The sequence below is a fragment of the Camellia sinensis genome, chromosome 3 (genome assembly GCF_055761805.1).
Source record: "Camellia sinensis isolate YWXY chromosome 3, ASM5576180v1, whole genome shotgun sequence".
NCBI lineage: Eukaryota > Viridiplantae > Streptophyta > Magnoliopsida > Ericales > Theaceae > Camellia > Camellia sinensis.
The window spans coordinates 199,245,036-199,272,279 of NC_138963.1; the positions used below are offsets into that span (position 1 = coordinate 199,245,036).

The following is a 27,244-nucleotide window of genomic DNA, read 5'->3' on the forward strand; positions in this document are numbered from 1 at the left end:
GTGAACGACGGCCTTCGCCGGAGCGACGAGCAGCAACGACTGTGAACGACGAGTGACAAGGGTGAACGACGGCCGTCGCCAGAGTGACGAGCAGCAGCGAGTTTCGTGCTCCAGATCTCACTTCACTCTCAACTCCCTTGATTTATATGTCTCGCTTGACTTGAATCTCGACATAAAATGCCCAAGTTGGAAGCTCGAAGGGACATCTCTCCAAGGGACAAAAGGTAAGAAAGAAAAAAATAGTTCCATATACACTCCAATTTCTCTTCCCAAATTCCTAATTTACATGATCAATTTTTGATAAAATCCAGTAATTTTCTCACAGATTTAAGCCTTATCCAAAGCTCATGTGAATTGGGTTTCTGTTTTTTTTTTTTTTTTTTTAAAAAAAATTTGTCCCAATTTTGGTTTCCAATTTAGGGTTTCTTGACCACTTTGTCTGTTGCTGTTCTTGATAGATCATTTTACTCGTAGTGGAAAAGTGGTTTTGGGGTTAAAAGATTTGTGGGTTTTTTTGGGTACCAGTTTTACTGTTAACGTAAAGAAGATAATAAGACATATGGGTAAGGTCTGCACAAAAATAATAATAAAATAAAATATGGGTAAGGGTTAGATCTGTTGAATCTTGTACGGGAAAGAAATAAACCTTCTCGTAGAATCCTGTTGATCAAGTCTGCGCTCCTCCAAACGTCGTCGCTTTACTACCTGAAAACACAAACGTGAGCTAGCCGGCGGGTGTGTGTTGGAAACCCCTCCGATGCCTAAGTCAGCAACTAGACAATAGACAATATACTCTGTGTATTCTAGAGTAAGAATTGGGATACCTGTACATAGGTCTGATCATGGGCTTTCATAGACTTTACTTGGCACAATCCTAGAAGGATTCCAACTCTCCCTATGAGAGTCCTCCTAGGAATCACACACCCTACTCACTACCAACCAAGTGAGATGGTTTACACAATCCCAGTAGGACTCTAACTCTCCTTAGCAGAGTCCTCCTAGGAGTCATACTCTTACTCACTACCAACCAAGTGAGATGGTTTACACAATCTCAGTAGGACTCTAACTCTCCTTAGCAGAGTCCTACTAGGAGTCTCATCACTGCAAGCCAAGTGAGATGGCTGAACCTTTTACCTCGGTTATACATTCCTGCCCGAACTACTGTGTGATCGAAAGTCGATCTAACGGATGCCACCCTGCCGAGCTATACACAGCTCGGCCCTCGCCATTGATGCTACCTCCTTTTAATAAGCTGCTGCAACCACACCGAGCTAAGTTACCTCGGTCACACGCTTAAGTAATGATGTAGATAGCACCTGGCCGAGTTATACCAAGACCGGCCGAGCTATACCAAGCCCGACATCCTTTCTCACCAATACCTCGGCTAACCACCAGGCCCACTTATTTCGGCTGACATCTTTACCTCGGCTAACATTGCGGTTAGCCAAGTTACTTCGGCTCTGTGATACTTTAAGCACTACTACCAGTCTTGACTTTGAGATGACGCCCTGCAGAGCTATGTTTTAGCTCGATCCTCTTTATACCGATACCTCGGTCCATAGTTCGGCCCAAACCCAAAATATGAGATATCTTCTTGCCCTAAGACTGAGCTACACCAGCCCTTATCTCGGCCCATTACGCGGTCCAACTCCCAAAGAATACTCTTCCTAGCTCGGCCCAATTTGTTTACAAATTACCCTCTCAATTGCCCCTTAATTCCATCTGCGTAGCATGATTGGGATTATTTTTCCTCCAGCCGAGCTAAGAAGTTGTTCGGTTTTACAGCTTGTTCGGTCCCAAAAAGCCTTGTTAGTTGCTCAGCATGTCCTTCTACTAATCTGGTACGACGTTATTCACAGGATACGTGGCGTGCCCCCAATATCCTTGTTCTCCTTGTTACCATCGTCATGCCAAAAATTTGAATAGCCCTGATTTTTTGCCTTTAACGTATATATCCTTCATGTTTGTATACTTCGAGTCATTCTCTCTGTGTCTCGCCGAACAGACTAACTCGGTTTATACAAACCTTGCCATCCTGTTTTGGCCGAGATAACCATCTTGGTCCAGGAATTCAAAAATTTGTTAGTCAAACCTGCCAACCTACTTTGGCCGAGGTAACCATCATCCCGGCAAAAGAGTTTCAAAAAATTTGTTGGCCATACCTACCAACCTGCTTTAGCCGAGGTAACCATCATCCCGGCCAAAGAGTTCCAAAAATTTTGGTCATACCTGCCAACTTGCTTTGGCCGAGGTAACCATCATCCTGGCCAAAGAGTTCAAAAAATTTGTTGGTCATACTTGCCAACCTGCTTTGGCCGAGGTAACCATCATCCCGGCCAAATAGTTCAAAAATTTGTTGGTCATACCTGCCAACCTGTTTTGGCCGAGGTAACCATCATCCCGGCCAAAGAGTTCAAAAAATTTGTTGGTTAAACCTGCCAACTTCCTGCAACCTAGATCCTCATCTCGGCTTAGGAGAGCTAAATGTTGATTATTCCTGCCAACCTTCTTCAGCGCGGATCCTTATCTCGGCTTGAAGAAGTAAGTGCTAGTTTTTCCAGCCAATCACTCTTTAGCCGATACCCTCTCTCCAGCTAAAGAGTACCAAGTGTTGGTTTAATCCAGCCAACCACTCTTTAGCCGATATCCTTACTTCGGTTAAAGAGTACCAAAAGTTGGTTTAATCCAGCCAACCACTATTTAGCCGATGTCCTTACTTCGACTAAAGAGTACCAAGAGTTGGTTTAATCCAGCCAACCTCTAGATTGGTTTTTCCCGCCAACCTAAAGTAACGTGTTTGGTTATTTCGACCAAACGTCATGCAGCCTGGATCCTTATCCTAGGCTTAGGAAGGGTGTTTGGTTTTTCCCGCCAACCTCTAAGTTGGTTATTCCGGCCAACCTAGAGTAAAGTGTTTGGTTATTCCGACCAAACGTCCTGTAGCCTGGATCCTTATCCTGGGCTTAAGAAGGGTGTTGGTTTTTCCAGCCAACCTCTAAGTTGGTTATTCCGGCCAACCTAGAGTAAAGTGTTTGGTTATTCCGACCAAACGTCCTGCAGCCTGGATCCTTATCCTGGGCTTAGGAGGGGTGTTGGTTTTTCCAGCCAACCTCTAAGTTGGTTATTCCGGCCAACCTAGAGTAAAGTGTTTAGTTATTCCGACCAAACGTCCTACAGCCTGGATCCTTATCCTGGGCTTAGGAGGGCTAAATATTGGTTATTCCGGCCAACATAAAGCTAAGCGTTTGGTTATTCCTGCCAAACTTCTTGATTGCCCCCCAAGTCGGGCAAAGACTTGTTGCGCTTGGTTAGTCTTTCTTTCCAACCGTGCTAACTTTTGCCGAAGGTGTTCTGTCCGATATCACTATTTGCATTGAACTCTACCTTGGCATGCATCCCATCTTCCTCTACCAAGATGTGTTGGTGCACTCGCTCCATCAGGGCTTCTATAGTAAGAGGTGGCGTCATTGTTATTGAATCTCTCAATTTATAACCCACTAACAAACCTTGCTTGTACTGTGCAATAGCTAGGTTTGTAGGATAATCTGTTACTTGGTTGAAGGTCTCCCAATACCGATTGTCGTAAGACTTCAATGTTTCCCTCTCGCCCATGCTGATGGAGAGAAGCTGGTCAATCTCCACTGGCATCTTGGTGTTTGTTCTGAATCTGGTTACAAATGCCTTCGTTAGTTGCGCCCATGAGGCTATACTACCTTCTGGTGACCTTTCAAACCATGCTAAACCCACGTCGCCAAGGCTGGACGGAAACATGATACACATTAAGGGCTCATTTCGTCGATACACGGCCATAACCTGGCGAAAGTGGTTTAAGTGTATGTAGGGGTCTGACTCCCCCTCATAAGTTATGAATTTAGGCTGATGGAAGCCTAAGGGTAATGGTGCGTCCTCAATTGTCGGGATGAACGGTGAGCTCTGCAACCTTGCTAATGCTTTGTCTATTGGTTCATAGGCAAGGCGTGGTTCTGGAATTCCAACCTCGACACTCCCATGTGTTCTAGAAGCCAATCGTTGTAATGCGGAGACTCTGCGGGGGTCACGAGCCTGGGTGTCTTCTCTCATTCGAGCCCTTTCAGTCTTCTTTCTCTCAGGTCTAGATTAGCGTGTCCTGGAAGTCTTTGATTGTGTATCACCCGACCTGAGGCTTCTACTTTCAGTTTGTGATAGTGTGACTTGTCTGTCATGATCTTCTGAGTGGCAAGAGTGTGTGTTGCCTCTGCTCCTCTTTTTTGTTGCCACCCCTTTGCTTTTTATCTCGCTCTTCATAAACTCTATGTCAGCCGCTATTCTTCTTATTACTTCGTCTTGCTCCCTTACGCGATCTTCGAGAACCTGATGATCCATCTTCCGCCTCTGTCTATCAGGGCTCTGAGAGCGGTGTGGACTTGAGCCCTGTCTTCTTCTTGCTTCTCTCCGCGAATTCCTTCGCTGGGGATCTAATTCCGCCATGGGTGGGATAGAAGGTAAACCTTCAGGCCTCCCACCCCCTTTCGGAGTTTGCCCATCTATAGCAGATTGCGACAAGTTTTCATTGTGTGCCATTGCTTTCAACTAGAGAGGAAAACTTGATCAAGAGGTTTTGCTCTTTGTGAATTTCCCACAGACGGCGCCAATTGTACGGGAAAGAAATAAACCTTCTCGTATAATCCTGTTGATCAAGTCTGCGCTCCTCCAAACGTCGTCACTTTACTACCTGAAAACACAAACGTGAGCTAGCTGGCGGGTGTGTGCCAGAAACCCCTCCGATGCCTAAGTCAGCAACTAGACAATAGACAATATACTCTGTGTATTCTAGAGTAAGAATTGGGATACCTGTACATAGGTCTGATCATGGACTTTTATAGACTTTACTTGGCACAATCCTAGAAGGATTCCAACTCTCCCTATGAGAATCCTCCTAGGAATCACACATCCTACTCACTACCAACCAAGTGAGATGGTTTACACAATCCCAGTAGGACTCTAACTCTCCTTAGCAGAGTCCTCCTAGGAGTCACACTCTTACTCACTACCAACCAAGTGAGATGGTTTACACAATCCCAGTAGGACTCTAACTCTCCTTAGCAGAGTCCTACTAGGAGTCTCATCACTGCAAGCCAAGTGAGATGGCTGAACCTTTTACCTCGGTTATACATTCCTGCCCGAACTGCTGTGTGATCGAAAGCCGATCTAACGGATGCCACCCTGCCGAGCTATACACAGCTCGGTCCTCGCCATTGATGCTACCTCCTTTTAATAAGCTGCTGCAACCACACCGAGCTAAGTTACCTCGGTCACACGCTTAAGTAATGATGTAGATGGCGCCTGGCCGAGTTATACCAAGACCGGCCGAGCTATACCAAGCCCGACATCCTTTCTCACCAATACCTCGGCTAACCACCAGGCCCACTTATTTCGGCTGACATCTTTACCTCGGCTAACATTGCGGTTAGCCAAGTTATTTCGGCTCTGTGATACTTGAAGCACTACTACCAGTCTTGACTTTGAGATGACGCCCTGCAGAGCTATCTTTTAGCTCGATCCTCTTTATACCGATACCTCGGTCCATAGTTCGGCCCAAACCCAAAATATGAGATATCTTCTTGCCCTAAGACCGAGCTACACCAGCCCTTATCTCGGCCCATTACGCGGTCCAACTCCCAAAGAATACTCTTCCTAGCTCGGCCCAATTTGTTTACAAATTACCCTCTCAAATCTGATTCTCAAACTTTGTAATTTGTTAAATAAATTGTTGTGAGTTACAGATCTGGGATTTCTTGGTTTTTATGTTCTGGATTTACTAAATTTTGTTGTTTTCTTCAACATCAGGATGTGGTGAATGGAGTTTTGAGCTGCTTTAGGTCAATAGACAGCTCAGATTCTTGGATCAAGATTATGTAAGTCTTTTTTTTCTTGGATCAATTCTGGTTGTATTCTTTTTTCACACACACACACATAGAGAGTAAGATTATAATAAACTTGTTATCTAAGAGACTTCAGGCTGGAGAAGCTAAAGGTGAATCAGGATTCATTCTGGATGGTTTTCCTCGAACAATATGACAAGCGGTGAGCACATTTTTTGTTAGAAATGATTTGTTTTCAAACTTTATTTCTTTTGAAGGATGATTTTTAACCCTTAAGAAAGTGTGAAATGCTAGATACTAAGCTCCAGAAAATAGAAAAAGTCCTGTTTCCACGGGAGAGTTATTTTTTAGTTGGAAAATATTGTGTTTACTGGCCATGTAATGTTGTAATTTGCAAGTTTCATTCAGAACTCCTTGAAACAACACAAATTAGTTATTTGAAAGTTTAGATCTGTTTGAAAATATAGCTCAAAGACCTAAAAAAAAATAACAAAACACATCAGGAAAGTACACTAATGGCCTTTGGTGGGCAGTTGGAAACTGTTCACCTTGTTGTAAGAAAGTGTGGATTGTGGATCAACAACGATGGCCATTAAATTCAATAAACACCAGCAATGTTGCAAATATGTGGTTTCGGAATACATTGTTTACTTGAATGGTTTCTAACTATAGTGCATAAAAAATTTAATTTTCAATGGCCTTTATTTTAGGAGATGTGAAGAGTTAATAAGTTTTAGGCATGCTATATATGGGGCCACCAGCCGGCCAGGGTTGCATGAAATAGAAGATAGTAAATGCCCTTTATTTTTTCAATTTGATCAAATATACAGCTGTAATAGATTTGTCTGGGGATAATAAATTTTTTAGCTGACCCCAATTAAGACCAGGTGAGTGAGTTTGAGGTTCCCTTCATGTTGGACATTTATGTGTTAGGGTTTTATCTCTGACAAGTTTTTAAGCCCATCATTTAGTTGCTTATTTATTATGTCCTGCCATGGTGTTTTATTGAACTTAATACGTGGGGTTATTCTCTCAAGTGCTCTAACACTCCAAATTTAACATGGTGTACATCTGTCTATAGTTGTCTTTGATCACACCAAAAGTAGTTTAGACTGTATTTTTCCAGTACTTGTCATTTTTGTTCAGCCTTGAAAAAAGCAAGAAAGTTTTCAGTTAGTGTTGGCTTTTTGGCTTTTCGAAGGGTATTTTTGTGAATGTGAGCGTGCCAGCAAGGATCAATCAGTCCTTACAGAAATTGTGATTGCCAACCAATTATCAGACGATTGTGTTTTAGTTCTTTTCAGCCTCAATGAAGAGGACTTTTACTGGTGGCTTGATTTAGGAGAAGTTAATAGAAAATAACAGTAATATGAAGAACAATTGAAGTATTTCATAAAAATGAACACTTACAATGGTCCGAACTCAGCCTCAGAGAGGTTTACAACAGCAATCTACTTGAATCTACTTGAAGCTACTCCTATGAATCGAAGTGCAGTGCTGGTATTTAAAGTGCAGGTATTTAAAGAACAGGTATTTAAAGACTGGAAATGTAAAGGACTGGAAAATAAAATATATGAAGTAAATGACTGGTTTGTATGATCTGAGTCCGTCCTCTTTTCTGGGGGCTGCCCTGCTATTTATACTCGTCAGTGATGACCTTCGAACTGCACTTCGAACCGTCGAACTGCTCCTCCATGATCGCTGATCATGCTTCCTTAAAAGTAGCTCCATTATGCCATTACTGGCAGTTGAGCTTCCCTCTTGTACTGGAATTTGAATATGAGTAACCGTTTGAAGATATGTCATCTTGCATCCCATTATTGATCTAGTGTTACTCAGATCATGTGAGGACCAATATTTATTGCCACGTGTACGATCAGGATTAAAGGCTCGAATAACCTTCATTTATTACCCTTACTCTGCCACGTGTCGAACTGTAACTGGCTTTTACAAAATATGTAGCCAACATTACCCCCCGCACTAATATACCCAATACTTGGCGATATTAGTGGATTACAGTTTTCCCGCGCTTCTAGAACGTGTATGGAGTCCATATTCTGGAAACACAACCGTCATCCCTTTGGAGATCATCTGCATTAACTCGTCGAACATCCCAATACCTTAGTATTCGAACAGGCTATGGCTGCATCAACTTCCCTTTCTATTGATCAAGCATATGAAGAGCCTTTGAGTGATGTTGTTCCCCCTCGAAAGAACCTCCACGTATTCATTAGCCACCTTTACCCGCCCTTCTATATTCAGGTAATGGAGGCTTTTGCAGATTATAAACCTTTGGACTATGAACACATTGCCTTTAATCCCTTGGTTTACAAACTTACAGATACAAAGAGTTCTTCCCCTAAGCTCCCTTTGTATTCTGACCGAACTACCCTCGAGCCTTTGCTTCGACAAGTTGCAAATATGGATCTAGGAAACTCTTCCTCACAGACCTCTGCATGGGATGAAACTGTGACCTCTTCATCCTCTGGGGCTTCTGGCTGGACAAGCTGGTCAACTCCTGAGACTTATGATTTAAAAGAACGAATCAATCACCATTTTGTTGAGTTTACTGACCCCTTGGAGTTTCCCTCCTACGCTCGAAGCTCAGTGGTCTACCCTTACGTGCCCATTGACCTTCGACGTAGCTTGGAGGAGAATCTGCTTGTGGCTTGGTATACTTCTTCCATGCCTACGAAGATAATGCACCCTGACCAACGCCCAGAAGAAGCACAAGGGTACACCCCTTCATTTTTAGCCAAAAAGGCGAAGATTTGTTCTTCTGATTGGCTTGACTACATTAATGCCTTTGTTCCTTCTGCTCCCGTGCCATCTCCCATAATAGAAGCATCCACACCTTCTTCTGCATCTGCATCTTCTGAGATAGAAACACCTGCTCCTTCCCCTTTGTCTTCTGAAGCAGAACCATCTTCTCCTTCTCCTCCTCCCATCCTTTCCTGGACAGAAAAACTAAGACTTGCCCTTCCAATGGACAAAGTCTTTCCACCTTACCAACCTCCGTCACCCCCTTCTCCAGCCGAGCGAAAGCAAGCTCAACTTTTGCTCGCGGCTTTCTCCCATCTGCCCTTCAATGTTCTTGAGGATGACATTCCTCTTAAGAACTTTCAATGGGCTTGTGATATCTTGACTAGAGGTCATGTTCTCAACCCTATTGCCCAGGCAGAGCTTCATTTGTTTTTGGACCAACTCCCAGTGCTCCTCTACTGGCATCGAAATTCTAAGATCACCATCCAAAATCTGGATCAACTCTTATCTCTCCGAATTCATGCCCAATATGAAGCAGAGAATTTTATCGAAGAGTTCGATGACTTCAGGAATAAAGATTCTGCATACTGGGATGTTTTGGTTATAGATGAATTGGAACAAAAATCAAGGGAAGAAGCCTTCGAAGCAAAGGCTGAAGAACTCTATTATGAAGTGAGAGCTCATCAGCTTATGCAATCAACTTTAGAAGAGATAGAAGAAATAATAAAGAAAGAACAGAAATTTATTGACCATTGCTGGACAAAATTTCATGACCTTGTTATTTATTCTATTCCTTATTTTTATGAGCTTGAATTTGTACCCAGATAGAGTTACTTAATGTAATCATCTTGGCTTTAATATAAACAAAGTCTTTCTGTACTCAACACTGTTTGACTCTATTTCCTTTCATCTCTAAAAGCTAACTCATAACTTCGAATTGAACAATCTCATCCTTCGAATCAACTGTTTAATGAAGAACTAAAAGAACCAATCATGTCTTTTTCCAATTCATGGAGTAAAATTGACAATTCTGGCAGATATTATTTTAGTACTTCGATTTCAATGACTTTACTTTTTCAACACTAACTGTAACCAATATATGGTCATGGTTGATATAGCCAATCAATTTTAAACTGATCTCTTTTGGCTTCGAAGGGCAACCTATGGCAATTCCCACTTGCTCATACAGAAACCAATGATTGGTCTTGGATGTTTCGAACAGTGCCCCTCTTCCTTAAAGAGTCCTAGGGTTTGCTTCGAATGTTGTCATTTTGACTGATAACCTTCAAACGGGTCTTTGGATTTTTGAAGTAGACCAATACTTTGAGCATTCAGGCATTTTTAAGCATGTAGTATGCTCTGAACAGCGCTTCTCATACTCAGAGAATACTATGGTTTGCTCCGTAGGTCGTTACTTTGATTTATAACTCCTAAACAGACCCATAATCAAGCAATTTAGCACCTTTAAGCATATACTAGGCTTCGAAGCTGACTTATGTATTTCGAAGCCGTTGTTATTTGATTTTTTGACGCCAAGATCTTGTTTTCGAAGCCAAATATTTCATTTTGAAGCTGGCCCCAATCCCCGGAATAAGCTCTTCCCTCCAAAACTATCAATTTGGAAGAAATTCCTCGCATTCGTACTTTTAGTACTTAACGACTTACGGGGTATAATTTCGGACACAAAGGTTTTAAAACCCTCCCGTTTTGTGTTCCGAAATCTCTTGCCTTTTACAAACCCTTCTCTCTACTGGTTCCTTTTTGCTTTGGTCTTCATCTTCTGAAGAGTGTATCATCAATGGCTTCTTCTTCACAAAAGGTGCCAGCCCCAGAGCGCGTAGGCTCATCTTTAGCTTTGAAAAGGCTTATTGACGCAGAATGTGAGAAGTACAAGGCTGGAGAGAAAAGCGCCATCGATGGGCGTATCTTCGTCCCTCGTCATCATGAGCAGCAGAACTACGTGCTCGGACCAATTTTCAAGGAAGTCCTTACTGAGCTCCCAACCTTTTATCCGCGTCTGGTGGACCAACGTCTCCTTTATGAAGGTGGCCTTGACTGGAAGAACTGGAAAAGCAATCGTCCTCATCGATGCTGGCCCACGATAAGACCGGAATGGCAAGAATGGTATGATCGGATCATTCCTGCTAAGACACTGGATCTCCAGGAGCTCTGCCTCCTCGATGCCCTTCGACTATCTAGGGTAACTATCTCTGAGGACCCTTTCCTAGTTCCTACTGCTTTGTGCTTTTGGAACCCCGTCTTCAATTTCTTTCAATTCAGATGTGGGATGATGGCCCCCACTGTTCTTGATATTTGCCATCTATTAGGAGTATCTCCCATTGGTACCCCCATAACACCAGATTTTCCTGACTTAGCAGTCCCTTTCTCCCTCCCCTCTCTTAATTCATCTTACAGTGATTTTGTTAGAGCTGAGAACAAAAGAGTGGGTCCAGTAACTGATAGGGAATTCTTTTCCTTTTTATTATATTGGCTTTGCAAATTTTTATTCTGCACCTCCTCCCAAAGAATCATGCCTGAATTTGCTCCTATTGCCAAAGCCTTGGTTTTGCAGAAAAGAGTGGCCTTAGCCCCATACATTCTGGGTCATGTATACAGAGTTTGTTCCCTCTTTTGTGAGAAACCTTTAGATGCTAGTCAAGGGGGACCATTTTGGATCCTTCAGCTTTGGCTCTTTGCCTATTTTACTGAACTACAATCCAAATGCCTTAAATTTTCTGGGCTACACTCTCTCACTCATGGCATAAAACTAGCCAATGCTTCACTTTATCCAGCTACTTTTTCCTTTTATTTCTCCTTCTTTCATCAACTACCAGCTGCTCTTCCTGATCACCGTTTCCGTCCCTTCGAAGCTAGCATAGGTCCAGCCTGGTTGAATCACTTCCTTAGTGACAGGCTCTGTGCCTTGCCTATTCACAAAGATATGTGGGCTTCCCTATTGATCCCTAGAGAACTGTTTATTGGGACCACCAACCCCAGAGCCTATAAATGCATAGCTGAGCCTTATTGTCCTGCTCAATTTGCTAGACAATTTGGCCTCACACAAGGAGTTCCAATACCTCTCTGCAGCAACACCAACCTAACTCTGACCAAGAGAGATTTGAAGGTTCGAAAGTCAAGGCTAGAAGAGGCAACCTTCAAGTTTATGGATGATCTGGCCACTTTTGAGTATATCCCTTTCATACCTCACGGCTCCTTTTTGAAGAGATATCAGAGTTGGTGGGTGAGTAATATGGAAGTTTATTTAGTTGAAGGTAATCAGAAACAAAAGAAACAGAGACTGCTTGAACCTTTGATGAGAAGAAAAAAGGCGATTGATTTGCCCCAAGAAGAAACAACCATTAGGAAAGTAGAGGAGGAGATTATTTTTAAGGGATCCGAACCTCAGGCTAAAGGAGCTGAGAAAACAATTGAGGGGCAGACAAAGCCAATTCAAAGAAAAAGGAGAAGAAAGATTACTGTCTCTCCTTCTGAGTTTGATATCTCCCCTTCCAGCTTTGATGAGGATTCTGATTCGGAGACAATTGCCCAAGCCATAGGAAAGAGAAGAAAAATGACTGCTTCAACTACTGCTTTGGTTGAAGATCCCCTTCATGAGGCAGCCACCAAGGCCGTGGAACAAGAACATTCCAAAGCCATAGTCGTCTTTGAAAGGGCTGAGAAAAGACGGCAACAACAAATTTTAAGAGAGAGAGCTGCTGCTGCCAATGCATTGCAAAGGGAACTAGCCAGAAAACAACGGTCTGTTGGACACTATTCTCTCCGCAGTTCTCCCATCAGTACCAGTGCCTCTGGAACAAGTAATTTCTTTCGTATTTCTACTTTGTCGGCTTGTGGTATTGAAGTTTAACATTGTTCTGCATTTCTTCCTTTTGCAGTGACAACTACTGCACTCACCTTTCCAATGAGGCCTTCCTCAATTTTGGTTGAGGTCGATCAAATGCAGAGTGTCAGGGTTGTTCGAATCGTACTACCATTTCCAAAGCCTATATTTGGTGTACCTTCTTTAAGTCCCAGTATTCCTGCCTCTCTCTTTCTTGGATTAAAGCCATACCTCCCTTTTTTGGCTCGTGACCTACCTCGGACTACTTTTCCTTCGAGCCTTGCTCCGTCCTTGACAGAAATTCCAACTGCTGCTCCATTCCCAATGGCAGTTGATTCTTTCACAGAGGAGGACACTGGAAGCTCTTCAATTCATGGCTCATCACCAATGCCCATTTCCAGCCCCTCTTCTCTTGATTTGCTGGTGGCCAAGACCATAGAGGCTGCCAAAGATGCTCCACCCGTTTCTCCCATCCCTATGCAGCCCTTTGCGTCTTCCACCACAGCACTCTCTATGCCTTTCATGTCAAGGGATGAGGTAGACGTTTTTGAAGGAAGACTAGCTAGTCTCTTTGACATACCTCCTACCTCTCCCACCTCTACTGCTGAAGTGGAGCCATTAGCCTTGGCTGACTCCCTATTGGAAATCTTCGAGAGTTCTCCTTCCACCAGCAACAAGCCTTTTGTACCTTCAATAGATTTGGACACATGTTTGCAACTGTTGACTTCCTTTTCAAGGATCCCCTTCGAGGCTCTACAAAGGCCTATCATCAGGAATGGGTTCCTTCAATGCTGTAATATTGCTGAACAGTCTGCCATGAGTGTCTCAAGTCATCTATCTCAAGCTGCAGCTACTATTGATTTTTATCTCAACATTTGCCATGCTGCTAAGGCTGCGGATGATAAGCTGGATAAGGACCAGAGTTTTGTTTCTCAAGTGCATACTGAAGTATCAACTCTGAAAGAACAACACTCTTCTGCCTCCCACTTTCGAGTCCAACTTCTGGAGAAAAAAGCTCAGCTCGAAGAGGAGTTAGCCGCAGTAAACCAAGCCTTGGTTCGAACTGATAAGAAACTGCTCATCACCAATTAAGGGCTGGCTAATCGAAAAGAAGACATGGCTGTGGCTATCCAATTATTTCCTTCCCTTAGCAATAGAAAAACTATTATACAAAAATAATTAAAGCATTGTAATGATTTTTGGGCCAATTTGTGGCACAATGTACTTGATTCTTTATGAAAGCACAATATTTTGTATATCATTTGAGCAAGCTTGTGTTTTTGCATATGATGCTTGCATATGATGTTTACTCTATCCCTTGTGTTTCCCAAATGGTTGGAAAATAAGGTTTTAAATATCTGCCATTAATCTTTTTGGGATGTACATAACCATTCAAATTTCTTAAATGGTATGCTCCAAAAGGCAGAACCCTATGAATTTGGTATGGTCCTTCCCAGTTAGGTGACCATTTGCCAAACTTGTGGCTTTTAATCCCAATTGGGAGTATTGTCTTCCATACCAAATCTCCTTCATCAAAGCCAATGTGTTTGACTTTCTTATTATAATTCTTGGCTGCTTTCTTCTTTTGGAAAAGAATGCTATTTAATGCCAAAATTCTGGCTTCATCTATGCCTTCTAATTCTAAGCACATACTTTGATGGTATTGTTCAGGATTCAACTGATCTTGACATCTTACTCTCAAAGCTTTAACATTAATCTCTACTGGTAAGACTGCATCGTGTCCATACACCAGGGCATATGGAGTGACTCCTGTGCTTGACCTCGGTGAGGTTCTATATGCCCAAAGAACATCCAATAATAGGTTATGCCAATCCCTGGGATTGTCATCCACAACCTTTTGTATTCCTTTTTTCAAAAACTTATTGGATGACTCAGCTTGACCATTAGCTTGTGCATAATAGGGTGTGGAATTAACAAGGCTAATTCCAAATTCTGCCACAAAAGCCTTCACCATTTTCCCATCAAACACAGTTCCATTATCAACTGTTATGGTTTGCGGGATGCCAAATCTATGGATCAAGTCTTTAATAAAACCAATAACTTCTGTTTGGTCTACAGCCTTGTATGGCTTAGCTTCGACCCATTTAGTGAAGTAGTCAGTGGCCACTAGAATGAAACAATGATGCTTCGAAGAAGGTGGGTGTATTTTTCCCATCATATCCATGGCCCACCCTCTAAATGGCCAAGGCTTCACTACTGCATGTAGGTCAGTTATGGGCACGTGCCTTATTGTGCCATGCTTTTGACATGCCTGACACCCCTTTGCATATTTTATACAGTCTTTAAGGATGGTTGGCCAATAATAGGAATGCCTTCGAAGCAACCATCTCATTTTTACACCAGGTTGATGAGCACCACAGATGCCTTCATGAACCTCAGCCATGGCTGTTAATGCTTCTTTCGGGCCTAGACATTCTAACAATAAGCCATCTCCCCCCCTTTTGTAGAGAGCATTACCATATATCATATATTGCATAGACTGCAATTTAACTTTTCTACTGGCCTTCGAAGATGGACCAGCCAAGTACTGCATTATTGGATGCCTCCAATCTTGTTCTTGTAAGTCATTATGATTGACTTCCAAGATCACATTCCTTTTATTCAAAGGTTGAATTAATTTCTGATATGTTGTTTGGCTTATGTCCCGTTGGGTATTATCCCTTCTCTTGAAGTTCGAAGCCTTTTGAGCCACATCATTGGCTCTATTGTTCAAGAATCTTGGAACATGGGTTACATTTGCTATTTGAAACTGAGAAAGCAAATGTAATGCAACAACATGATATGGCAGGATATTTATGCTTTGACACTTGAAAATTCCTTTCACTTGGTTAACCACCAATTGAGAATCTCCAAATATGTCAACTGCATGTACTTGTAATCCGATAAGAATTTCTAATCCCACAATTAAGGCTTCATATTCAGCCTGGTTATTGGAACAGGTAGCTTCATCTACTCTAAAACCATGGGTAGTTTCTGTTCCCTGTGGAGACTTGATTACAATACCAATTCCAATTAACCCATTTGCTTTCGACCCATCGAACCACATTTGCCATGGCTCAACACTGGTCATACCAAGTTCCATTATCTCCTGGCTCTCTGTTTGAGATGGATGATCTGCCAAGAAGTTGGCTAAAACCTGCCCTTTTACTGCCCTTTGAGGGACATATTCTAGATGAAATTCTGATAAGGCAAGTATCCATTTGCCAATTCTTCCCCTCAACATTGGTCTAGATAACATATATTTAACCAAATCTGTGGTTGCAATTACCAAGACAATTGTAGGCAAAAGATAATATCTTAATTTTATTGCAGCAAAATACAAAGCAAGACACAACTTTTCAACAGCTGAATATTTACATTCACAAGAATTTAAAAACCTACTAAGGTAATAAATAGCTTGCTCCTTGCCTTCTTCATTGTCTTGGGCTAAGAAAGCTCCCAATGAATCCTCTGCTGCAGCTATGTACAACTTCAAGGGCTTGTTCCCCTTTGGTGGCATCAGCACTGGAGGATTAGCCAAGTAGGCCTTGATACCTTCGAAAGCAATTTGATGCTCTGCTGTCCACACAAATTCCTCTTCATCTTTCAGCCTTAACAAGGAAGAAAATACTTTAGTTTTCCCTGCAGTGTTAGAAATGAACCTTCGAAGAAAGTTAACCTGCCCAAGGAACCTTTGTAATTCTTTCTTACTTGATGGGGGTTTGGCTTCAATGATTGCTTTGGCTTTATTCTGATCAATCTGTATTCCTTTCTTGTGAACAACATAGCCCAAGAAATTTCCAGATGATACACCAAAAGCACATTTAAGAGGATTAAGCTTTAATTTGAACTTCCTCATCCTTTCAAAAGCTGCTTCTAAGTGAAACAGGTGCTCTTCCATGGATTGGGATTTAACCACAATGTCATCAATATAGCATTCCAGATATCCTCCAATAAGATCATGAAAGATAGTGTTCATGGCTCTTTGATATGTAGCTCCAGCATTCTTTAGACCAAATGGCATTTTAACCCATTCAAAGGTGCCAATATTCCCAGGACATCTGAATGCTGTCTTGTGGATATCTTCCTCTGCAATGCAGATTTGGTTATAGCCGGAATGCCCATCCATCATTGACAAGACTTGGTGACCTGCTGAACTGTCCACCAGCAAGTCCACTATAGGCATAGGGTACTCATCCTTAGGAGTTGCCAGATTTAAATTTCTGAAATCGATACATACCCTCATTTTGCCATTCTTCTTGACTACAGGCACAATATTAGATAGCCACTCCACATACCTGGCTGTTCTAATAAAACCTGCCTTGAGGAGTCTAAGGATCTCTTCCTTGACCTTCTGAATTACTTCTGGACTCATCCTTCTTGGTTTCTGCTTATATGGCCTGAAGTTAGGCTTCATAGGGAGCCTGTGTTCCACTAATAACCTGTCCAATCCTGGTAGTTCATTATAAGACCATGCAAAGCAATCTTTGTATTTCTTCAGAACAACCAAAAGCTGGTTTCTGTCCAGAGCATTCAAACAAGCACTTACATAAGTGGGCTGTTGTACAGAACCTTCCCCTAGATTTACTTCTTCTAAAGGGTCTTGTGCATGAGAACTCCCTCTGGTTTCTGCTACCTTTGAAGTGATCTTCAAGCTTGGTTCTGCCCCCAGGTTCTTTAATTCGATATCTCTGCTTTCCTCCTCATAGACAAAATCTGTCCACAAGGCTTCCTCTTCCTGTATCTCCTGGACTTTTGTTTCAATGTCCAAGGCACAGTACTTATCAAGAGTCAAGACTCTAGCCTGTTGCTGCTGCTGTTTGCAGCCAATTATCATGGCCTCTCTCTCTTGCTCCTGAACTTTCTGGACTATTGCTTTTATATCCAATGCTGAAAATTTAATCAAAGCCAAGGATCTGGCTTCCTGTGGTTCCTCTCTTTGCCTATAACCAGGCATCATTGTCATCTCTAAGGACAACCTCTTCACCAGCACTTTTTTGGACTAAGTGCTTCAAGTGTGCCACTTCCTCGTCAGCCGTCACTTCGGCTGAATCGTCATCTTTCATCAGTATACTGAGCGGCGACACCCCCTCAATATACAATTTAGCCTCCGCAAAGTCTGCACAGGCTATGAAGGGTTGAGGATCTGCATCGATTTCCTCTGTCTCTCCATTGCCTAAAGCCATCATGATTTTCTGATGTAAAGAAGAAGGCACACATTTGTTAGTGTGGATCCAGTCCCTTCCAAGCAAAGCATTATATTTAGCATTACTGTCGATTACGAAGAATGCTGTCATACAATCCCTGGTTCCCACACTTAAATTAATGGGTAGAATCCCCTGAGCCATTTGCTTATCTCCAGCAAAACCAGCAATGGTTGTGCTGGTTGGTATCAACCTGGGATTCTTTTTCCCTAGTTTCTTCAAAGAAGATTTCGGGAGTAGGTTTACTGCTGCCCCATTATCTATCAGGACTCGGTTCAGCTGTATTCCATCAAAGAAAGCCTTGATGTACAAAGGCCTGACGTGCTGCGTCATCGAATCTGAGGGGTACTCGAATGGATACGATAGATTGATGCTTACCACTTCCTCACTTTCATATTCATCTTCCATCGGTGTAACCATTTCGAAGTTATCTTGCACCATGCTTGCTTGCGAGTCTTCACTAGAGATCTGAACTGGATCAGCTTCCTGCCCCTCTTGGTTTTCATCTCCAGCTTGGAATTCCTATGGTAGTATGTGTACCATGTTCACTGAGACTGGGGGAAACGAGCCAAACTGGATGGCTGGCTGTACTTGTTCCCCCTCTTGGTTACTTTGGTCGACTCCCTCAGAAACATCCTGCATGATGCATTCTGGTATTTCATTGCTAACTAATCCCTTCGAAGGATCTTTCTCAACCGACTCTTCAGTCAGAAACGTTTGCTCAGCCATGAAGGCTTCGAACATCTCTTCCTCCACGACCTCTTTCTTCTGGCTTACGCTACTCTCTTCTTCGGTCTCGCTATCTGTCTCCATCAGAGTCTTCTCCAATCCAACTAAACTAGACTTTTCTCTGGCTGTTAGTTCGGCATGAACCTTAGCCAATTGTTCTCGGTTGCAAACCACTTTGCTCTGTGGAACCGGCTTTGGAGCATGGTCTGACTTTGGGTTCTTCCTTCCTTCCGTTTTGACTGGTGAAGAATTTTCTTCACTTTCCTTCAGATCTTTCTGGTACTGGGTGTACCTGCGCTGAATTTTTCTCCTCTGTGATCTTGAGATGACTGGGACCATGTCTGGCTCCCTTGTCTTTGGGTGTTTAAGCAGCACCCAGTTATTCGGAGCCACCATAGGAGGCCTGATCATCCTGCCTTGGTTTACAACATCTCTTCGAACGGGCAATTCTCTAGGTTTGTTTTGCATTACAAACCAGTCTGGGACTCCAGGTACCCATGAACTTGCTGATTCAGACGCTGAACTGCCCTTTTCCACCTTCGAAGCCATCTTCAAAACTGGCCGTGAAGGTAAGTGCTTGTCTTCATGTTTTGAATCTGATTCAGACCTTCGATAAGGGTGACCATTTTCTGTCCTGCGTGAAACTGGTCTAGGGGGCCAATCTCTGGCTTTGATTCCATGAACTGAACCCCTCTCCAGTTTTCTTTCAGAATGGTTACTCTCCATTCTATAATAGTTATGTGGCCTGGATTCATGCAAGAGCTTCTTGCCTTTGTCATGCATTCTGTTCACCACAGGCTCAACCACTGGTGATCTCTGCCTATCACTAGCCGGATACGGCCTTTTGTTGTAAGCATTGGTTGACTTAGGACGTCTCTGAACATCCCTATAGTATTGCTTCCCATCAGTTGGAAGCTCCTTCAACCACATGTAACTGAGTCTGCACCTGGGGCACATTCTCTGCATCACCGCTGCTTCCAAGGAGTTGTCATCTAGTGTTTCTTCGTCAGATTGCTCCTCCTGATGTGAGAAACCTTGTCCAATAGCTGGTGGGTTTCTAGCCTCCTTATTAGCAGTTATTTGGTTGGCAGTATGCATTTGCACGTTGACCTCTTCCAACTCTTGCAGAGATAGATTCTGGAAGTTTGGTACAACCACATTAGCTGTGCCTTCTCCAACTTCTGGAAATGGATCACTATCAATTCCCATGGCTTTTTCTGTTTTAGCTGGGAACTTCAAACTTCCTTTCCGAATCTGTTCTTGGATCCTGTCTCGAAAAACAATGCAGTTTTTAGTCGAGTGAGACCAAGAATTATGCCATTTACAGTATACTTTTCCTTTCAGTTCATCTGGAGATGGTAGTTTTACTCCTTTTGGTAACTTAAGGAAATTAGCCGCGAGCAAATAATCAAAGATGTCATCTGCTTTTGTTAAATCGAAAGAGTATTTTCTGTGAAAGTCTTTCTTTTTAAACTGCTGGTCTATAGTTGTATCCTTATGAATTAATGCTTCACAAATTACAGGTTCTTTGCCTACAATCTCTGCTGCATCTATTTCATAATTAGGATCTCTATAATATGTCTTATATGATGCATTATTTCGATCTTGTTCCTCTTCTAATAATGCTTCATATCGAGACACCTTATAGGTCAATTCGACCAAATCTCTGAATTCAGTTGAATCAAACTTCTTTCGAAGCCTGAATTCTAAACCATTTTGAGCCAATCTGACGAATTCTGGCTCTGGCAGGATGACTCTACATTTATTTCGAGCCCTTTTAAATCTGGCAATAAACTGAGTAGCCTTTTCTTCAGGCCTTTGACTCAATCTAGCCAAGTCTGCCATAGATACTTCTGGCTATGATTGGAAGAATTGGGCATGAAACGCCTCTTCCATCTGTTGCCAATTTTGAATGGAGCCAGGTGTAAGGTTGATGTACCATACAAAAGCTCCCCCTGTTAGGGAATTTGGAAATAATCTCAGTTTCATATAGTCATGGTTAGTAAATTCACCGCATTGAGCAGCAAACCTAGCAATATGTTCTATCGTTGATTGATTTCCAGTCCCATAAAAAAGGGTAAAATCTGGTATCCTGAATCCCCTTGGGTATTCATGTACCCTATCTACCCATTCTGGGTATGGTTTTCTGTATATAGGAGTCTGGACCCCCCGAGCCATTGGTCCACATATCTCCCTAACAATATCAGCAATCTGGTCTCTAGGGACCATATTTTGTGCCTGCTGAACCACTACTGGAGGGGCAAACACAGGATTTGGTGGACAAACTTGTGCTTGTGGTCCTCTTGGTCCATAAGGTGGTAAATTTGGGGCTGGTTGTCCTTGCGGTGCAGGTTGCTGTTGGGGGTGTGGGTAACCCCTTTGAGCCTGACCTGCGAAAGGACCTGCAAAAGGTGCTGGAACAGGTGTTGTGTCTCTGCCATTTGTAGGAAAACCCTCCAACCCCCCGGGTGTAAATTCGAATAAGGGGTTAGTGTACCCCCTTGTGCCAGGCATGGCTTCGAACATGGGATTTGTAACCATTCTTATGCCAGTTTCTTGAACTTGGCCAGATCCACCAACCTGTGTGGCTTCATTATTAAGTACTGAGGCATTTTGGCCTGCTATAGGCCTTGAAATAGGTTCATACCAAGACTGAGGTGATGGTCTTTCAAAGTTTTGGGTACTAGTTTGACCATTAGAATGTCCATTAACTTGCATAGGCTGTTTTTCTCTAACCAATCTTTGTTGGGGAACATTTGCAACTTCCTCCGTGTGTCTTGTGTTTGTTGGTTGATGGTTATTCATTCGATCCAAAAAGGATGTTGCCCACCTTTCCATTGTGTTCATTAATTGTTGTCCCATGGCATTTACTAAACCATCCCATGGATTTGTTGGTTGAATAAATGGCACAGTGGACGGTCCAATTCCTTGGTTTTGTCCAATAATATGAACGTATGGTTCTTGTCCAGAAGTACTGGTCTGTTCGACCATAGGTTCTGACAATATAGGAGTTTCCACAGGATGTGTTACCACATTATCCTCTGGATTTGGTATTTCTACCTCTCCTTCCACGCCTTCTTCGAAGCGCTCATTTTCTCCTTGTCGTCTTCTTCTAGCCATTTTTAATTAAGTCCCACTGGGCGTGCCAAAAATATATGTTGGCTTTTTGGCTTTTCGAAGGGTATTTTTGTGAATGTGAGCGTGCCAGCAAGGATCAATCAGTCCTTACAGAAATTGTGATTGCCAACCAATTATCAGACGATTGTGTTTTAGTTCTTTTCAGCCTCAACGAAGAGGACTTTTACTGGTGGCTTGATTTAGGAGAAGTTAATAGAAAATAATAGTAATATGAAGAACAATTGAAGTATTTCATAAAAATGAACACTTACAATGGTCCGAACTCAGCCTCAGAGAGGTTTACAACAGCAATCTACTTGAATCTACTTGAAGCTACTCCTATGAATCGAAGTGCAGTGCTGGTATTTAAAGTGCAGGTATTTAAAGAACAGGTATTTAAAGACTGGAAATGTAAAGGACTGGAAAATAAAATATATGAAGTAAATGACTGGTTTGTATGATCTGAGTCCGTCCTCTTTTCTGGGGGCTGCCCTGCTATTTATACTCGTCAGTGATGACCTTCGAACTGCACTTCGAACCGTCGAACTGCTCCTCCATGATCGCTGATCATGCTTCCTTAAAAGTAGCTCCATTACGCCATTACTGGCAGTTGAGCTTCCCTCTTGTACTGGAATTTGAATATGAGTAACCGTTTGAAGATATGTCATCTTGCATCCCATTATTGATCTAGTGTTACTCAGATCATGTGAGGACAAATATTTATTGCCACGTGTACGATCAGGATTAAAGGCTCGAATAACCTTCCTTTATTACCCTTACTCTGCCACGTGTCGAACTGTAACTGGCTTTTACAAAATATGTAGCCAACAGTTAGGTATTGAATAATGATGAGGTGGATGAGATTAAGTGGTTGTAACATCTGTATTTTTTTATCATCTAATAAAAAAATCAGAGTGCTATTAAAAATATATTTATACAACAATCACAAACCAAGAGAGAAGATTGAAGAAAAAAAAATGAATATTTGGCTGTTAACAGCCTCAAAATGGTAGAAACTAAATGAGAGAATAAGAAAAATAAGAGCCCTGTGCTTTTCGTAATTTGGGGGATGTACCAAAGAGGAAAAGTTTATGGTTGCTAAGAAACCATAATAGAAAAGTTTATTTTTTCTGTTGCATCAGCTTCTAACTCTGTACCCTAAGAAGGTCCTCTTTCTTTCATTTCCAATGGCAGCACTGCAAAGATAAAGATTTTTTGTAATTACTTTTTGAACATTGTTTTGAGATTGATAAAGTGCACTGCAACTATGTTAGGGCTAGTGGACTAATCACACATTATTTTCTCTCTCTCTCTCTCTAATATTTTCTTTTTTCTTTTCTGATTCTTAGGTATATCCTGTTTCATCTGTCTTTTCAGGAAATCTTGGATGAGGTGACAGATATTGACTTGGTGGTTAATCTAAAGCTCCCAGAAAGTGTACTGATTGAGAAATGCCTTGGGCGAAGGATTTGCAGTTAGTGCGGGAAAAATTTCAATGTAGCGTCCATTAATGTCAAAGGTGAGAATGGGAGTCCTGGAATTAGCATGGCTCCACTTCCTTCTCCCGCACAATGTGTTTCAAAGCTCATCACCCAGTCTGATGATACTGAAGTTGTAGTAAAGGAACGACTCCGCATTTACAATGAAAAGGTAGTGCTTCATTCTCCCAAAATGTTCTTCACAAATGACACTAATATTGTCACAGTTTTCCTGTTGTTGGAAAAGTAAACATCCATTTATGTCTTTGTTGCTAGAAAAATGTGAAGACACCTAACATTTTTGCAGGTGTGATTTTTCTTGTGTTAGTTTGAAGTTATGCTTCGGTAGAAATAAGAACCATAATAGTTGATTTGATGCAAGGATTTCTAATGGCTGCAAAGTGGGGCTTCTCACTTGTACTAAACTTATTCCTGTTTTCCATTTTTGTTTATGGCTCATAAAAGTTCAATTATATTAAAGGTCTTTGTGATGGGGATTTATTACATGTTGCTCAAAAAAGTTCAATTATATTAAAATTCAATTATATTCCAGGTGTTGACGCCCCAAAATCACCAAATGACGTCAGTTTGGCACGAAACTTGGCACACACGACTGCCTAGGCACGAGAGACTTGTGGGAGAAGACGGGGCTCGAATCGGGTTCCGGTTTGGGAGTTAGAGCCCGATTTCGGTCTAGGCAAACTAGCTCATTAAGAAATGTGAATTGGAGGTGTTGACGTCCCAAAATCTTCAAACAGCGTCATTTTAGCACGAAACTTGGTACACACGACCGCCTAGACACGAGAGACTTGTGGGAGAAGACGGGACTCCAATCGGGTTCCCGGTTTGGGAGTTAGAGCCGGATTTCGGTTTAGACAAACTAGTTCTTTAAGAAATTTGAATTGGAGGTGTTGATGCCCCAAAATCATCAAACAGCTTCGGTTTAGCACGAAACTTGGCACACACGACCGCCTAGGCACAAGAGACTTGTGGGAGAAGACAGGAGTCCAATCGGGTTCCCGGTTTGGAAGTTAGTGCCGGAATTCGGTCTAAGCAAACTAATTCCTTAAGAAATTTGAGTTGGAGGTGTTGACACCCCAAAATCACCAAACGGCGTCAGTTTAGCACGAAACTTGTCACACACGTCCGCCTAGGCACAAGAGACTTGTAGGAGAAGACGGGGTTCGAATCGGGTTCCCGGTTTGGAAGTTAGAGCCGGATTTCGGTCTAGGCAAACTAGTTCCTTAAGAAATTTGAATTGGAAGTGTTGACGCCCCAAAATCACCAAACGGCTTCTCTCACATCTACTAAAATGTTTTCTGGTACTTGTTATTTGGAAAATTTTATGTCCTGTTCTGGCTCGTTGATATAATTTGTGCTTTGATGATGCATATTATTGCTCGACTACATGTAATAAAGAATTTTTGGTTTTGGACATTGAGTAGTGTGTTACCAGATTATCTACTCTCTTACTTTCATTCTTTTCTTTCTTTGTGTTTTGTCGCTTTATGTTTAGTCTTCTTTAGGTGAATCATAAATCCATAAAGATATTTTCTGAAACAAGTTGTACAATCTAATTATCTCAATGAGTTTAAATATTTCATTGCTCTATTCCTGTTTTGCATCTGCCATCTCAAGCTAAAGGCAAGGACACAGATAACATATTAATGAATGAAAACAAACATGCAAAGCATGCCAAGAAACTTCATATTCAAGATATATTTCTTATTCATAGGTTTAGGCAAAGCATTTGGTCTTTACTAGACTCAAAGATCAACTCTAGTTCTTGAATTTTGTTGATGGTTTCTGACTCTGTCATTATTTATCTGGTTATGGCAATCTTTGCTTTTGTTTCTCCTTGGCAATAAAATCTCATTTATTTGAATTATTTTTTGTGTGTTTTTATTAGGTATTGCTCTTTAAAAGAAGCAGCCTCAGCAGCTTATGCACAAGTTTGTGCACCATACCATACATGGGCAGTCAGGACAGCAGTTTATGCTGGAATGTGTGCTCTCCCAACGAGGGAACAACTGCTGCTGAAGCTAAATGAAAATGGTGAGTTTGTGATCCCTTTATAGGCAGAAGTGATATGGTTGTGTGTCATAATTTGACGTGGACCATTGTTAAAGTTTTGAATTAAGTTCCACAAATTAGGCCCTTTACTAGTACCGGAGCCGAAGTAAATGAGCACACCAAAACATGTTGACAGTATTAAGAATCATTGATAGTGTGCCACAGTAAATAATATGAATACTGTGTGTGGAAATTATTGACTAATGGGTCTATAGTTATTACTTTTAAATACTTCAGGAAGTTAAGATGGATGAGAACACTTATGAGATTGTGTTTGTTGAAGTGTCGTATAAACAACATCACTAATATCAGATTTTCCTTTTGCCTTCCCCCTACATTTCCAAGCACCAAATGGGGCCTTCGAGAAAAATGAAAAGATGCTATCTAGAAGTTTATACCAGCATGTCGTAAAACTTGTGGTGTTTACAACATTCAGATTGATTATACTTATCAGATGAATAGTGTATTCTAAAATTTTTGACGTTCTCAATTTCTCCATATGCTTGTTGACAGTTTTTATTCATTTAAAATGATAATTGGGATAAGAAATCAAAGCTGATTTTCTCTTTCCAAAGAACTATTATTTCTTTCGACAGAAATATCCTGTGCAAAGTTTAAACACTTGGCAACAAGAAATCTTCAGAAAACTCTTTTATATGGTACAAGCAATACACAATGAAATAGTCATAATTCATGTTGTCATGTTGTTATGTTTGATGAAAATTGAAACTGTAATTTTGTGATTTCAACTGATAATATCAATCTTGTCACAGATGAGTCTGTTGAAAAGGAAATGAGGAGGCATATCAAAGCCTCACTCCCAGTTATAGAATACATAGATAAGCTGTATGTTTCAAGGAATATCAGCTTAGATTGGTAACTTTTTATCCGTTCTGGGGAACTATTAGATGAGAGGCAGACCTCTTGTGTGCACAGTAGCTGCCAAGTTCTAGATTTATCCTTAAGAAACTTGAATTCAAAGTGTTGACGCCCCAAAATCACCAAACGGCGTCGGTTTAGCTCGAAACTTGGTACACAAGACCGCTTAGGCATGAGAGACTTGTGGGAGAAGACGGGACTCCAATCAGGTTCCCGGTTTGGGAGTTAGAGCCGAATTTCGGTCTAGGCAAACTAGTTCATTAAGAAATTTGAATTGGAGGTGTTGACGTCCCAAAATCACCAAACGGCTTCGGTTTAGCACGAAACTTGGTACACACGACCACCTAGGCATGAGAGACTTGTGGGAGAAGACGGGACTCCAATTGGGTTCCCGATTTGTAAGTTAGAGCCAGATTTCGGTCTAGGCAAACTAGTTCCTTAAGAAATTTGAATTGAAGGCGTTGACGCTCCAAGATCACCAAACGGCGTCGGTTTAGCACGAAACATGGCACACACGACCGTCTAAGAACGAAAGACTTGTGGGAAAAGACGGAACTCCAATTGGGTTCCTGGTTTGGGAGTTAGAGCCGGATATCACTCTAGGCAAGCTAGTTCCTTAAGAAACTTAAATTCGAGTTGTTGATGCCCCAAAATCACCAAACGGCGTCATCTTAGCACGAAACTTGGCACACACGACCGCCTAGGCACGAGAGACTTGTGGGAAAAGATGGGACTCTAATCGGGTTCCCGGTTTGGGAGTTAGAGCCGGATTTCACTCTAGGCAAACTAGTTCATTAAGAAATTTAAATTGGAGGTGTTGACGTCCCAAAATCTCCAAACGACGTCGGATTAACACGAAACTTGGCACACATGACCGCCTAGGCACGAGAGACTTGTGGGAGAAGATGAGACTCCAATCGAGTTCCCGGTTTGGGAGTTAGAGCCGGATTTCACTCTAGGCAAACTAGTTCATTAAGAAATTTAAATTGGAGGTGTTGACGTCCCAAAATCTCCAAACGACGTCGGATTAACACGAAACTTGGCACACATGACCGCCTAGGCACGAGAGACTTGTGGGAGAAGATGAGACTCCAATCGAGTTCCCGGTTTGGGAGTTAGAGCCGGATTTCGGTCTAGGCAAACTAGTTTATTAAGAAATTTGAATTGGAGGTGTTGATGCCCCAAATCTCCAAACGGCGTCGGTTTAGCACGAAACTTGGCACACACGACCGCCTAGGCACGAGAGACTTGTAGGAGAAGACGGGACTCCAATCGTGTTCCCGGTTTGGGAGTTAGAGC

The 27,244-nt window shown here is 42.0% G+C and overlaps 1 protein-coding gene across 1 annotated transcript; it reads left to right on the forward strand.

Moving 5' to 3' along the window:
* On the forward strand, positions 1-26,620 carry LOC114291781 (ACD11 homolog protein-like). Its single transcript, XM_082921872.1, has 6 exons — positions 1-224; positions 5,827-5,894; positions 5,998-6,063; positions 22,893-23,165; positions 24,903-25,048; positions 25,840-26,620. The coding sequence occupies exons 4-6, from the start codon at positions 23,158-23,160 to the stop codon at positions 25,944-25,946; spliced, it is 261 nt and encodes an 86-aa protein (XP_082777998.1). The 5' UTR covers positions 1-224; positions 5,827-5,894; positions 5,998-6,063; positions 22,893-23,157; the 3' UTR covers positions 25,947-26,620.
* Positions 26,621-27,244: the final 624 nt, after the last annotated feature.